The 16029-nt window shown below is 38.1% G+C and overlaps 1 protein-coding gene across 1 annotated transcript in view; it reads right to left on the bottom strand.

The window, feature by feature from the left end:
* Positions 1 to 455: 455 nt before the first annotated feature.
* SACM1L (SAC1 like phosphatidylinositide phosphatase) overlaps positions 456 to 16029 on the bottom strand; it is a 29300-nt gene continuing 13726 nt past the window's right edge. The window contains exons 6-20 of the mRNA XM_066556284.1: positions 15418 to 15477; positions 13799 to 13832; positions 11044 to 11145; positions 10214 to 10299; positions 9925 to 10011; positions 9421 to 9489; positions 9253 to 9332; positions 7798 to 7896; positions 5145 to 5283; positions 4847 to 4916; positions 4684 to 4756; positions 4141 to 4234; positions 3964 to 4056; positions 3226 to 3283; positions 456 to 2544 (exon numbers count right to left, since the gene is read on the bottom strand). Of these exons, the coding sequence (XP_066412381.1) occupies positions 2408 to 2544; positions 3226 to 3283; positions 3964 to 4056; positions 4141 to 4234; positions 4684 to 4756; positions 4847 to 4916; positions 5145 to 5283; positions 7798 to 7896; positions 9253 to 9332; positions 9421 to 9489; positions 9925 to 10011; positions 10214 to 10299; positions 11044 to 11145; positions 13799 to 13832; positions 15418 to 15477 (1281 nt within the window). The 3' untranslated portion in view covers positions 456 to 2407. The remainder of the gene's footprint in view (positions 2545 to 3225; positions 3284 to 3963; positions 4057 to 4140; positions 4235 to 4683; positions 4757 to 4846; positions 4917 to 5144; positions 5284 to 7797; positions 7897 to 9252; positions 9333 to 9420; positions 9490 to 9924; positions 10012 to 10213; positions 10300 to 11043; positions 11146 to 13798; positions 13833 to 15417; positions 15478 to 16029) is intronic.

Raw genomic sequence — 16029 nt, 5'->3', positions numbered from 1 at the left:
AGTTACAGCTTCACGATCCAGAATAGAAAGAGTGTAATAACAAGAATTCTTGTAATAGCAAGAATCTTCTCTGTGCGTGTCAGTCTCTTCACCTAGCAAAGGTAAAAGGGAAAGGAGGAAGACACCTTGAATTTTCACCTATTGGTATGGTTAATAAGGGTGCCCTTGTGAGGAAAGAGGCAAAGAGCCATTGGCCCTGAGCAGAGGTGACACTGGAAATGCAGTACTGGAGCACTCCAGGCACAGGTGCTCCAGACAGAAACATGGCTGAGAGGAGCAGAACATCTCACAGTGCAGACTGAGACCAGGCTCTGCCTGAGATCAGCACAGTTTGAGTGATGATCCCTGCAACGAGCACACACAAAACTGAAGCAGCCTTCAGGTGTGAAACAGCTCCTAAGGAATGATTTGAGAACAGTCTGCTCCAAAGCACAAAAGGCACTGCAGACAGCACATCTAGAAAAGCTGAACATTTTATTGTCATTTAAGAGTAGTACACCATTTGTGATTTTAGAAATACAGACTCTTTGCAAAGCACTGAAACACAGGTGCCTTCCAACTTCTAAAACCTACATTATTCTAAGTCTTACAAACCTTTTATATTAGCAATTCAAGTTTGGTCTTTGCTGCAACAAGTTCTTCACCAAAGATGCAACAACTTAGTTCTAGACTGCAAGACAACTGAGCCAAGTTTCAAACTCCACCTGCCATTGAGCCACCAGAACCACTGCTTTCAAATATTGAGTCTATGATGTTCTTGTACTTTGTGCCCATGAGGGAGTTCACCTTTGAAAATTTTAAGTTAGGAGGATTTTCCAGTTAGCCACCAACTGGTATTTTTCCATTATAGCATCTAGATGCAAATGGATACCTTGCAAGTACTAGTGCTCATGAACAGGTTATGTTTACACAAAACCCAGAGAGGCCTCCAGAAACATTCAAGGTTAAAATGAACAGTTGCAAAAGAAAAAAAAAAAAAAAAAAAAATCTGTACATATTTTCAGTCATAAAATCATAACACAAGGTAACACTGGAGTATCAGTGTTTTGTGTTCTAGCTTCAATAGTGACACCTGTGCTAGCCCTAGTAGTATTCTACATGTTTGTCCCTTCCCCCCATTTAAATTTTATACTCGCAATCTGAATATACAGCTGTACTTACAGGAAATATTAAACAATGCACAGCGCCTTAAGCAAGTTCCATGTCTGGTTTTGAACAAACCATATAAAATAAGTGACAAAATAGTTTAAAATTGGTCCTTATTTTTATACAGCTTGGAAGCACTAAATTTAAAGACACACATTAACCAGCACAAATTAGTCAGCAGATTTTTTTTTCTTAAAAGATTGTGTTACAGTATCATGCATGAAAAGCAAGCTGCTGCTCCCAAGTAGAAATTCAGAGTTTAGACTTACTGCTTTCTTCTCAGGCTGTTACTCCTTTAATAAATTATTTCAATATAACCAAGGATAGAAGCAGCTGACTAGCAAAACAATATGAAGTTCATCTTTTATGTTGTGACCCATTCTTAAAGTAATGAAGTACTTTGGAACTTTAGCATAAGGAAGGTTCAATAAACACTGCAAAGGACTTTTACATTCTTTGATTTTTGTTTACATCTTCAGAAAGAAAATTCTACATTTTAACTCGCTAACTACTGGATTTTCATATGGAGACTGTAGCATTGAAACAGTGCAAGACATTTGCAACTTCGGGAACATCCAATTACACTGCCCTTTCACCCAAACAATGATTAGCAGAATATTGCATCAGTTCTAGATAAACAAGACAGGACATAAACCTCATTTTAGAATAGCATTAGGATTCAAAAATCTTTCATATTTAGTGAAAAGAATCCACACACTGATATGCACGAAGGACTCCTTAACACAGACTTTATCACAACGAACGTAATCCAGCTGTAAGTCTGGACCAGGACTTTTTATTGGTAAGAAGCCATATTTGTTCAGAGATCCCTAACAGATGTTCCATTAATAATGCTTCAACATTTGGGTATTTTGAGACACGAACAGCATCAAAGCTCTCCTGTCAAGGCCAAAAAACCAGCTGGAACAACCCAGGTGGAGCATGAGCTTAAGCAGTCCACTTAAGCTCCAAAAACATTCCAGACACCAAAAAGCTGGCTTTTGTCTTTGCATTACCCCAGAAAGAGTGGAGCCCTGTCCACTAATGCAATATTCCAAAGACCATTGCAACTAAGACTGTCAAGTCAGGTCTCAGTTGAAAGCTACCACCACCACAGGACACCGTTTCCTTACCCCTGACCCCCCCACTGCCAAGGAAGAATGTTCATAAGGGCATTTTTGGTGTGGAAAGCAGGTCAGTAGAGACTCCAAGTGTGGCTTGAAGAATCCTCAGTACCAAGCCGCTTTCCACACACACAAATTCAGTCCATCTTCTCCTTCTGGACCAGCTTGGGTGCATCTACAAAATCCTTGCCGTTGTAAAGGATGATAGCAAAAGTTCCAAAGCTGGCACTTCCCCAGAAAAGCACATAGGCCAGTGTCTCAGTCCATGTATCACCTGAGAAGAAGAGTCAGATAAACCTTTTAGCTCATTATCTCCAATTAGCAGACAGTTTTACTTTAGGACAAATGCAAATATTTCAAGCTCTCCCTCAGAGATTTGTTGTCAAATGAAACCAGAAGTCTTACACAAATCTTCTTCTGTTTCCTTACTTTGGAATATTTGTACTTGCCACGCAGTTCTTGGAATACATTGAATAGAGATCTATGGAAGTCAGCCAAGAACTCTACTGGCAACAGTGTTAGAAAATTCAAGGCAAAAGCAGAAGGCAAAAACCTTCACCACTCCCAACACAGATTTAGATTAAAGGGAAATCCATCAGAACCAGGTTTATGCCTGTATCTGACAGCTCTGAATTGTCTTTCTGCCCAAAATTAGATAGGTATTCCTCTGGGGCTTCATCCAGCCTACAATAAAGCTACAGGTGCATCTAAATTTGGAGATAATTAACTGTCCCTTAATTGATTTCTGCATGAGTTTTAATATTGTTTTCTATAGCATCTCCATTTTTTCCACACTAATGATACAGTGCTAAACCTCAATCTCCAGAGCCATATTCAAGCACCTTTTAGAATGACTGAGAAGCAATTCTACACTGAACAGTTACTGGTAACAATTTACACAAAATTCACAGAGAAATAAGCCAGTTTTATACAATTAAACTCAATAGTGACTTACCAGCCATTAGCAAACAAATAATGCACATGGAGAAAGCAACCACCATAATAATAGGCAACTGAGGAAAGAGAAACAGAATAATCACTTGATACAGAAGTACATATATTCCTTCCTTTCTTTTAAGATGGATGGTACTGTTAAGCTATTTACTTGCTTTGCTTCTCAATTCACCTGCATTCAGGTACAAATAAATGTTTGGATAGTTCCAGAATCTGGAAGACTCTATTTAATAATTATGTTTAGCATTGAAATACACTTCCTGTGCATTAAAAGAGAGGTTGAGGCGTATGCTTTGTTTAAAAAACAGATAAATACACCAGTTAAACCCATTATGTTCCCAAATCCCATTTCAAAACAGGAAGGGAAAGGTGAAAAAAGTGAAAAGAATGAGGGATTTGTGTTACAATCTATGCTCCTGCATGAAGTGTGAGAAAAGAAGTCCACAAGATTCTTCTGCAGAAGACAACAGTCATTGATAGTGACTAGTAGAATATTCCCCCTTCCACCTGGTGAAGCGTATTTGAAAAAAAGCAAGCAGCAGATTTTCCAATACCTCAAGGACACTCCATTTTCTGTCAAGGGAACAGTCTGGGTTTAATCCTATAAGCAGGTGTCACAGAAACATTACCAGATGACAGGGATGCTTCATGACTAACAGACAAGTCCTACTCAGGCATAATGAAGCCAGTGACTGAATTGTTGTGTTTCTCTTACTACAAATAAAGTCTCCATACTCACAGCTAAGAACTTCCAATCCTTCTTGACATGTAAAGGACTAGCAGGTTCTACTTCATCCACTGAATAATTTCCAAGAAAAAGATCAATTGCATCCTGGAAGAGAAAGGGAGGGCAAGAGTTAGAATGCACAACAATGTTTATCAAATACAATTCCCCATGGTTAAAAGCTTTACTTACTTGTCTAAATCCATCAGAAAAGTTGTTTTTGTAGTAACGTATTAATGAGTTCCAGCCATCCATTATTAAGCCCCACTGAGTTCTCTTCCCAGTTCTGCAAAGAGAAATTGTGAACAATATGTAATATATGTATGCATTGAGGACTATAATTTCAGATTTACATTCTATCACTATCCAGATGTGTACTACATTAAATGAACACCTGCACAGGAATACATTTATCTAGTGCTGCCTCTGCATTACTACCACGCATACTTGTAACAAAATTGTAAAATAAAATTACACTTCTTTCCATCAGACAACATAAATGTGCATCTTCATGGCACACTGCCTTGGTTTTCATTTCCAAATAGCCTTTACTTTCATATAAACACAGCATGGAATCTGGAGATTTTAGTCTGACTTTTTACCAACTGAACCATTGCAAAAAACTCATTTATAGCCTCAGCCCCAGACTAATAATCTTCTCAGATATGAGGGCTTGAAGGAAATCCCAAACATGCTTAAAAACCCAGAAGGCCCTTACAAGAAATGCTGACTTGCCTTGTGTAATCGGTCTTTAAGGCACCAGTTCCAGCATATTGTTTGGCACAAGCATTAGCATTATCAGCCCATGCTGTGAATAGGAAAATGATAAGAAATATTAAGGAAGTTATATACTCTCTGCAGAGAAAAAGTCATTGTTTGAACTCTATAAACAGCCTACCATTTTTGTAGATTTTCTCAAAGTCTGCCTGCTCTTCAATTCTCTGTCCCACATGCAGAACACCAAGTCTCTGGAATAAAAAGCACATTGAGGCTTGCTAGGAGTTTGAAAGAAAAATTAGGATTTGCTTTCAAAAAAGGCTGTATTTCTCAAACTTGAGTCTAGTCAATGCAGCTCAGGCAAGTAGTACAATAACTCCACTATGCAAGCTCTTACCGGAGCATTCAAATGACATTTCCATTCCAAATGAAAAGCCTCTCTCCTCTTCCAGCTTGTCAAAGAAGAGTAAAGCATTTACCTGCAGCTGGGCCTGCAGAGACCTGCGTGCCAACAAGCTCTGGATGACGTTAGTCCGATCCAGGCAGTCCATGCAGTTACTGCGGAACGTTCCTTCCTGCTGAGTCACAGTTTTACCCTCCGAGTCAACTAGAAAGTAACTAACACACACAACATACATATTTAGAGATAACAGTCCATATAAACCACATGGTTTCACGTGTAAATATCCTAACAACCCAACCACAACTGTCCTGAGCATTTGATGAGTGCTCAGCCATGTCTTCAAACTTTGATGTCTCCCTGAATTCCTGCCATGCTGAAAAACAGCACCAATGGATGAACATTTAGCAATCTCAGGGCAGTATTCACTCCTACCATTCAGAAAGTCAATCAGCAATATTGAGTTATATGCTACTGGGAAGAGCAACTTCTGGTGCAAAAATCAGGGACTTGTGGGGTTTTTTTTCCAGTTATTTTAGTGTCCCAGCTCCACAGATATGAAAATCATTAGCAGAGCTAAGCAGCAGAAGTAACCAGATTTGTTGGTAAGTGGTCACCAGTTCAACCCAGTCACCAATGCATAAAAAGCTGTCAGGCACATTTCTTCCAGGAAGGTACTCAGATTTTTTAAGGGTGCTTGCAAAATATGGAAGAATCTGCTACTGTCACATGCTATTCTCTCCATTATATGAACATGGGGGGGAACCAGATATTCCACCTTGCATATGCTAATTATTACCTTCATCTTTTAAATCCACTAAACCAGGTTTTTCCAGCAGTTGATGGCAAACAGCTCATTTTAAATACTGAATTGCAGACATGCATTACAACAAAACAAATATTCCAATCTACTTATCAGTTGGATGTGTGAACGGCACAGAAATATGCCTGTCCTGCCACAGCACAAAACTTCCAGTTTTCTACAGTTTTACAGATTATAATCCATAGATTAAGTTACTCCAAATGTAATTATGAACTCTGGATTAGCATATAATCCACTCTTACTGTAGAGCATTTTTATCAAGAGCCTCAGCATTTTTATCAGGAGCCTTAGAAACACATGAATTTACTTTGATTAACCTTGTTTTTTCTTCTTAAGCGCAATTTTCATCGCTCTTGAGCTAGTTTTGTTACACCATGTTTTACATTGTTGAAGACTACAGCGACAATAATACTTGTGAAGTCTTCCTTTTCCCCCCAGGTTCTGGCTACAACAGATATTAGGATAAGATAGTTTTTTATTATCCTATTTAACTAGAAATGTCTGTTCTTAAATGCTGCATCTCCTATAGCTGCTCTAAAAAATTAAAAAACTAACAAAGAACACCTCCACAAACCCAGCTCTCCTTTCTGACAGATCTTCCACAACTGGATTTAGCCCGCAGAAAATAAGAGTTGTTTACCTCCCTAGGGGTTGCAAAACTATTTTCTGTGACGATTAAAACTCAGACTTTTCTGTTCCTATTTAAGCAACAGTCGTTACAAATGAAATAAAACAAGTTAGAGCCAGCCTTGAGAATGAGTCTTCAATTTCATATCTTGTTTTAGAGATGGCTTTTTTTAAGTTTTCATTTCAAGGAAATCTGGTTATTTTCTATGCCTCCAGTGGCAGCTGACAGTAAACAAGTTAAAGGATTCAGTATTAATTCTAAGAATAAAGGATCCTTGCTATATAAGAAAAAACTGCAATCTTATTTCTCCTTATTTGAGGTGCTCAAAGTCAATTTATTCATTAGGTCTTTATGAGTTTTTAAGGCCTGTTTTTTTTGTGGTAGACAGAGAATATTAACTATAAGCTGATTAATTTATATCATTCCTGTAGCCATCACTCCAGGCAAGAGACTTCGTTAACAAGACTCTTGTTCTAGTCCACACCTTACCTCATTTTATTTTGTCAGGACAGAGTATACCACTGCTAGTTTTCTAATGTTTTAGCTAATCTACTTTGTACTTTAGTCATAAGGCTTCAAGAACAGGAAGGAAGCACTCAGAAAAGCAGAACAAACGAAACTATTTCCCTAGCAATCTACAGGTCTACAAGTAGCTATGACCAAAAATCTACTTGTGGGACTAAAGATTTAAATTGATTTGGACATTTTCTGTATTTTGATATAGAAAATAAGAATGTGTTTGCCTGTGGGTTAGTTATATTAGCAAGGGGTAACAACCAATGCCAATGCAAGGTTTGGAGCCACAACAATTTGTGTTAGAGAAAACACTTTTACAAATGCCTGTGGAAGGAACACCCAGTGTTTTACACTACAAGGCAGAACAGTTTGCTGTCAATACGACCCAGAATTACTATGGATGAAAACAAATATAACCTAAAGAGTCTTGCTTTTAAATAGCTCCAGTTGTATGCACATTCATTTCTTTGTCCAACTCTCCACCCAACCTTACAAAGGCAGCTCTTGTCACAACTCAGGGTTGCTGCAATTCTCAGACCCACTTTATGGAGAGGCAACGTGGGCTCTTCATCCAATCCCCAACCTTGTGTCTAACCTTGCACATGGTGTCAGCAGAGACATGGACACACTAATGCACACAGATGCATCTTCTTCACAGATGGCTACAGAAGGTCTGTATTACTGTGCCTTAATGCAAGACAATAGAAACTCTGAGAAGTTGTCTCATTTTAACAGCACAGAGGTGAAAGAACTGCAGAGCCTTACCTGAACTCATCTTGCTGGTCTGCCAGTTGATCCATCAAAATCTGAAGCCGATCCCACCTCATCCGACTGCACTCTTTATGGAAGTCAAACGCCACGTATCTGTTCAAGAGAGAAGCACTTTTTCAGATTATGTATGTACTGCAGTGAAGGTTACAGAAAATTCTACAGTAAGAGGCTGATCTATAAAACAGGTAGTGACAGAGGACTTGTTTTTCTTCAGAGATGACAGAGCACTGGCAAAATCTGCAGTTGTGCTGAAAGTCATCTTCCTGATGCTGCACCCTTAGTGTGAATGTTGACACCATTAAAAATTCTTTGCAAAATGCCATTAGTCTGGGGAAGCACACATTGTGTTCCAAGTTCTGTGTATGTTCCATTCAATGTTCTGGCTAATATTTGTCCTCCAGAAAGTACAGAAGGGATACAAATCTTAATGTCTTTTTTTTCCCCCACCATGATTCTTTTGTTTTCTGTTCACTTTGAAGCTACTGACTTGGAACAAAATTTTAACAGCTGATTTCTGGCAAGAAGTACTCTAAATGAGTGGTACTTGATTAATTAAACATTTATGTGTATATGTTTGCTATGAATAACAGGGCATTACACTCCTCCCCTCAAGCATTCATAACCCAAAAGTTATTTGACAAGATTTCAAGACTATGCATGAAGAAAGATGAACACTGAAACAAATAACTGAAGTCTCTGGCAGGTCAACACCATCAAAAACAATTAACCAAGAAAGTGGATTTTGATAGCAGTAGTAAAATAGGGCTGCCAAACACCACTTTTGAACATACACAGTACATTACCAAAATGCACCTTCACATAATTTCACATCTTGGTTTAAACCAGATGACTTTATAGCAAATATGCACAGAATAAAAAAGCCATGGCACAGTAATTTCAAGGATAAGGTAGAGGGGCAAATAGCTGTGTGAGATGGACACAAGCTCTCCCTCCAGAAATTAACAAAAGCAAGTACAGACAGGTTGTAAAATTGTGTACTGCACTCTGTATCCCACAAAGAGATGGAATTTCTCATAATCCAACTGGATTCTCCACTCTTGGCCCATTGTTACACTGAGCTCCAGGCATTTAAATTGCTTGTTCCCCTTCTGTTCCATCCAGTTTTGCTAACACTCAGCACTCCCTCACTAAGTTAGCAATGTAACCAAGCCCTTTTGCCAGAAGCTAGTTCTACAGGGCATGATTTTCTTTTTCCCAAAATGCAGACGATCTCCATTGCATACTATGGCTCCAATACTGGAATTACCATTGCCTCTTAATTTCCTTCCTTATTCTGCCTGTGTCCTCTCTTAGCAAGTTACTTCATAAATATAAAATGCAAACAAATCACAGAACTGGTAAAGGCCCCTGAAGAGCTGACCCCTCTGTGAGTCTCAGAGGGAATGCTTAACTTGTAACACAAAATGTGTCACTTCATGTCACATGTACCTGACCATTCCATTTGCCATGCTGTTCACCATTTTTGAAAAGGTTTGCTCAAGAGGCTTCTCTGAGCCTTTTTGGTTAACCTGGGAAAAGTGAAAACAAAGACAGAATTACTCAGAAGCCTGCTTAAAAGAACAACAACTTTTTCAGGAAGAACAAGTGAAAGCATACCAAGTTGACAATCATTTGCTTTCCATAGCTAATTATTTGTGAGTCAAAATGTCTTTGGAAGCCATCCATCTAGAAGAGAAAGGAAATGGGTTGACAGATGTACACTACTATTAAGATCTGTGCTTTACAAGGAATCACCATTATAATATTTTTGATGATTCTTATAACTGTTTGATGTTCTCTATTGTGCCAAAGCATTCCCACTTTCCTCCTCCCAGTCCACTCAGTTCTCCTCATTAAACATGCTACAGATAAAGAGTATTGTACAGATACTAAAACTGCTGCAAACTGGATCCAAAGAGAAACTACTCCCATTGATGCCTGCATTTTTTTCAGCCTTTTAATTCATTATAAGAAGTACAAGGTTTCTTGCTATTACTTTTAAAAAATAATGCTCAATCCAGTATTGCTGATTTTTATTCTTCTGATTACAGTTTGCAACCCTATCACACAAACATGAGCCCAGTAACATGTTAAAACCCCAAGACAAAAACACTCACATACATGGTTTACTGACTTGCTGATCTGTGGCTTTGGTTTATACTTGAGGTTTGGTCTTTGAGACCAGAAAAAAGGAATAGATCCACGGGTCTGCAAAAGAATGGTAATGGTTTTAAACAGCAGAATTTACAAAACGCACTTAACATTTAAAAATAAAGCAGACAGGTTTATTTTGTTAAACTAATTCAGTCTGTTTGTTTAGTTTTATTTGCATATCTTATATGCAATCTATATTTAAAAGCACAGACAGAGCTATCTATCTACGTATCTATGTTTCTTACAGTGGCTTTACCTGAACAAACGATGCTTTGCTCCCCTTGTAATGCACAATTTGTTCTGTCTCAACAAAGTTAGCAGCGTGCCCTTCTGAATCAATACCTGTGAAGGAAAAAGACCATGTTAGCCGGCTCAGCCTGCCTGCAAAACAGTGACAGCACATCAGCAAAAAGCTTCCTGCCCTTCCAAGCCCTCACAGGAAGCACAGAGCTGCCTGACAACATAAAATTAAACACAACCTTGGTAAAAGTTTAATATGATCTGTACCAAATTTAAGCAGAACTGTGCTTCTTTAAGTTAACACATTAACACATTTTGGTATTTCTAGCACTACAGATTATCATTTAATATGAAAAAAAATACCAGTGCTCTTAGACCAAAATATTCACAATTCTGTTACAATGGTACTGCAGAAACAGACAAATTTCTTCAAAAGCATGTATGTTTGGACTAAGAACAGAAAAAGTAAATTAAATTCATTGCCCTGTTTGCTTTTTAACTTGAAACAATTAGAGAACACCACTCAGGGCTCCCCTGCCAGCACCAGTGATGCTCTTATCAGGATTTACCTCTAGACCAAAAGGGCTATTACACACTTGCATTTAGCATCAATGAAGATAGCCATCTGCTAAAAATCACTACAAAACTTTTGCAGTTATGTCTTAAAGATACGAAGAAGAGTAAGTTTTAATAAATACCAAAAATGCTTCAGTTCTTAATATTTTCTTTGGAGGAAGAATCAAAACAAACTAAACAATGGGTTTTTTGCATGCCATTATCCAGCAATTACTCTTAAAGGTAACTCACATGCGCAGATGGAACACATAAATCAGTTTTTTCTTTTACCTCTTACATAGTAGCGTACACCAGCCCTGAAACAGCTTCTTCTGGAAATAAGCAGCCAGTCAAAACACTTGCCATTAACAGAACAAGAGTGCATAGTGATAACTGATAAACAACACTCAGGAAAAACCCCAATGTTTCATTAGGATATTTTTACACATCAACAGGTAGGAAACTTTAAGGAATCAAGAGAACTACATTCAAATAAATCTGTAAACATTTGTCACCCCAACAACAGTTGAACACTTAACTGGAGAGACAGTAACAATATTAGGATCAATATGCACATTGCAAAACAACACTCTATGGTGATGTCACTGATGAACAATCATTAAAACTGCTGTAATTTTGAGAAAATGTGATTCTAAAGAAGTTTATTCAGGGTCTTATGGTCCTAATTAAAAATCAGGAATCCATCTAATCCATAATTTCATTAGACTACCTTAATAGTTTCTTGCCCCTATTGTTTTAAAAATTAACAACTACTTCAAAAATACCTCTTCTAATTTTTTTCTAGGCTTTTAGAAGAGTAAATATCTTGGGGTATACATTTTGCACCTGTAAGTGCAACATACATCACATCTACAAATGCCAGAACTAGCAGTAAAATAGACTGGCTTTCTAATCTGTGTGAAGAAAAAGAGAATGAACACACATCAAGACTCCAGTCTGAACTTCTCACACAAGAATGGTTTCCTGTAGCCCGGGCTACATACCCAAAGTGCCAAATGCACCTGGGACTAACCAACAAACAGGGGCAATGACAATTAGTTTCAGCTTTACTCTTGGTTTCATGCTACTTACAGTGGCACTTATTTGGGACTGCAGTAAGCTATCAAGTCTAATAGAGACCAGCACTCATGAAAAATTTCTCCAGGTAGATGCACCAGTTTGCATGTTTTGCCCCTAAAAACTGAAACCTATTCACTTTAAAGCAAGTAAAAGATCAAAATAGTCAATATTTAAATTAGTCTACTGCAGTCTTCTCTTTGAGGAGTCTAGATACTTTGTCTCAAGTGAAATTTAGGTTCTGTATCTATTATTCAAATGGGACATAAAGCAGCTGTGTCACACATGAGCGCCTCAGCTCTGTTAAAGAACACACTGATTTCACACATGAGTCATCTTGATTTCTGTTTGTATTTATGCCAATACTGTTTGTAAACAACCCCCCAAAATATAATACAAATTGTCCCCATCCAGAATGTTCTCTCAATTCATAAATTAAGGCTGAAAAATACCCATTCCTCTGTTTCCCTTTCCCTGGAAAATTACTGCCAGGTCCTCTAGCCTTTAATTCAACATTTGCACAGCCAAAGTATTCTGCAAGAAAGATTACCTCTAACATTAGCTGCTTAGCAATTGTCAGCCTATTTTCTGTTGGCAATCTGTGCTCATTTAAAATGACAACTTGCTATTAGCAACTTCCTAGTATACAGATAAGGACAAGACAGAATTTACTGTTCTTTAGTAGGGCTAAAGAACTTTAGTACTGTTCTTTGGTTTGGAGCAGCAAGGTAAATACTAAATGTAGCTCAGGGCTTCAGGTGATTAAAATCTCAACTATCCAAGTCCATTATTTCTCATCACTGCAAGACTAGAAGCCTAGCACACGTAGTTGAAAAAATATATTTGGGTTCATATGGGGAAATAAAAAAAGCAACTTTGATATTATTGAACTATCTGCTAGTGGCACTCTAACAATTCTGCTGTGGGTTTTTCCTAGCATTTTTACTGCTAGAAATCCCATTTCTTCCAATTCCTGAGTTGTCTAAGGTTTTGCTGTAATTCTATTTTAAACAAATATTCCTTATGCTAATTTTTATACAGTGAAAAAACAGGCTTGAGGAAGGTGTTAATTGCAGTCTGTCAGTTGTTAATTGCAATTTACCCAGAACCAGCAGGATAAGGATTAGGGTGTTTCAATGTCTCCCTTTTGCTATCTTTCCTTTGTCTCTCTGCCTACTCCCACAACATTTTCCATTAAATGAAGTCACAGGAAAGTACTGGAGATCTTCCAGCTGCTGACAGTCCTATCAGATCAACTGATTCCATCTGGAAACTATTCCCTGCACACACCTGAAGGGCCTTTGCAATGGATGAACAAAGCAGAACCTGGCATGAGTCGCTCCGTCCAGTCTTGCCAGTCTTTTTCATACTGTCAGTCCAGGAACAACTACCTGGGACTTACTGCTTATACACACTGCCTCCAGAAAGCATTCAGCTTCCTAGCAGCATTGATCCCTTCTCAAAAATAAACTCATGACTGCTTTGCTAAAAAGGCTGTTTCCCAAAGTGTTGGTGCAGAAAAAGCAGCTGCCCAGGAAAAGCATCCCAGGAGCCTTCAGCAGAATTTTTCCTTTTAGTCATCAACATCCATAAGCACTCCTTCAAGTCAAAACTGTTCTCCCTTATTTTGTATCTAAATTAAATGCATCCTTATAGCAAGATAAAAAAGTACTAAAGCTGATGGGAGAGCATCTGCCATATTAATCTTAACCTTCCTATTGACCGTTATGCAAACCAAGACTGTAAAATCAAATATATTAAACCCATACAGCAGAATATTCCAGGGAGTTAACACACGAATAGACTACCAAACAATATGTAACACCCATATATGAGCAAACTATAACTTATTTGTGACAATGTGCTCTATGTTATAATTGCCAGTGTAACAATAGAACAGCCTCACAGCAGCCATTTTGTTACTGGACCACCCATTTCCAGTACACAGTTTTACAGAACAAAAGGATACATCCATGCATCACTGGTGTAGCAAACCTATGGATCTGAAAAACACAAATACATGTGAAAAATATTAAACACTAGTAGCCAAAAAAGGTAAGTGAGTGATTATGCTTTGCCTAAGGATTTTGTGGTAATTTCATATACTTTATATAATTTAATTTTTGTTTAGGGTGAAACATTCCTTTCTGAGAAAAGAAGTTCAGGGAAAGCAGAAACATATGCAATCCTTATCAGCAGGAAGAAAAAAGTAAAAGTGTAATCCTAATTAAGCAGCCTGGACAAAAAGCAAGCTGCTTTGTCCTCCCTATACACGGCATTTATTCTCTTACAAACATACCAGATATAAAGCAATACTTGCTGAAAATTCTTTGACATGGTGTGTTTGCTTTATCTCCACAGAAGGACATTTGCAGAGACAGTAGTTACAGAAGCCTTCAGTAAGACTTATTTTTATGTGATAAATGCTCGAAATGCTTGTTCCAGGGTTTTTCCTATCTTGCCATTCCATCTTCCAAGAAAACTTCAAAGTTCAATACTAGAAGTCAGAAATTACACACTTAACATTACCTAAAACTGTTCCTGCATCAAGTCACCTTCAACCGTAATCAACGTGAGGGGAAGCGTGGCCTAAAAATACCAGTTATCTCTCTTTTCAGCTTCTGTGCTTTGCCCCCTAGGTCTGTTTTCACTAGCCAGCCACACTTGATTTTCCTTTGCTGCTCCCACCACAGCTTCTCTCTCATTTCCCAAGCTTTATTTGCATAGTACTATGCAAACTTTAGACCCAGTAATATGCCCCTGGAATATGTACAACAGCCCTTCTCTAATTGCTATCTTCACATTCCAGAAGCAGGGCACAATCCAGCCTTTTGGAACAGTGCTGTCTAATGTACCAGCACATCTCCACAGGTTACCGAGGCAGAAATAGAAGCCGTGCGTCACTTGCTTTGATAAATGCAAAGCACTGGTGGAGAGAGGAGGCTGCTGGAGTGCAGGCAATCCAAGGAGTTTAACAGACAGAGGAGGTCTCTGGCAGGAAGGAGCTTAGACAGTCTGGCCATTAAGGTGCCACAGCTGTGGCTCATGGTCATGCACTTGTATTTGCTGGACTAAGTGAATTCAAGGGTTACACTTCATTTGAAATAAACTGGAAGAATCTAAATTGTCAGTCTTACTCTCAATTACCAGCTTTATGATCTGTTCACTAGCAAAACGGAATTTAAACTGCATTCATAGAGAATGATGTGAGACAGTCTTAGGAAAAAAGTGATGAACTGGACCTTGCCTATACCCAAAGATAAATAAGTAGCTAAACTTCAAAAACTTGAAAAGCATACACTGTGCAGTGTAACTTCCCCTTTGGTTTACAGGAGCAGCTATCTTCACAGCACAGTATTTTCAAATACTGACACTTCCAAAAAAGTAGCTTTCTAGAAGTACTACTGAGGGCATTAATAAAGTTGGAAGCTTGAAAGCAGAAGACTCGCTGTGCTAAACTAGACAATGATTAGCCATGTTATACTAGATTCTGGCTGTCTGAAAGAGACAGAATCACAAAAAGATGTTGCATACCTATAGCAAAAGTATATTTGTTCCCTATTAACAGAATCATTACTAAGTGTTTACCTCTGGTTGAGCAATAAATTCTCTTAGAAGGTGTCCATTCCATACAAACCGTGGATCTGCCTGCAGCAAAAAAAAAAAGCCAAGATGCTTTTAGAGACTGTAAGTTCTGTTTAATTCAACATAAAGGCAGTATCATAGCATCCACAGCATCATGTAAATTTACGTGAACGGGTACAAATGGAGATGACGTTCCCTTCTTTCATCAGTAGCCTTCATATCCTCAACTAGAAATCTAAATAAAGATTGGAGAGAGCTATTCTTTTAGCTACTCTTAAGGGTGTTGCATGACACTTCTAAACCACTGACAACTGAGCTGCAGAACATAATGCATTGGTGCCCTACACCATGGTTGTTTCCTTCTTCCAGTACTGTTATAAAAAACAAACACAAATATCAAACAAAAACACCCACACTCCAAACACAAACCAGACTTCTCTTGCAGAGGAAAACTGGAGATGTTCAAAATTGCCATTGTCCTTTTGATAAGCCATTATACTGCAGTCATGGGCATATGAAATTACACTGCAATTAACCATATGATATCTGAATTTACTTGTAACTGATGTTTTTTACTGTACTTTGCCTTTTAAACAACCTTCTGAAGTAACACAA

Source organism: Molothrus aeneus, chromosome 1 (genome assembly GCF_037042795.1).
Source record: "Molothrus aeneus isolate 106 chromosome 1, BPBGC_Maene_1.0, whole genome shotgun sequence".
Classification (NCBI taxonomy): domain Eukaryota; kingdom Metazoa; phylum Chordata; class Aves; order Passeriformes; family Icteridae; genus Molothrus; species Molothrus aeneus.
The sequence above is the reverse complement of the archived record's forward strand: the minus strand, read 5'-3'. Positions and strand labels throughout refer to the sequence as shown.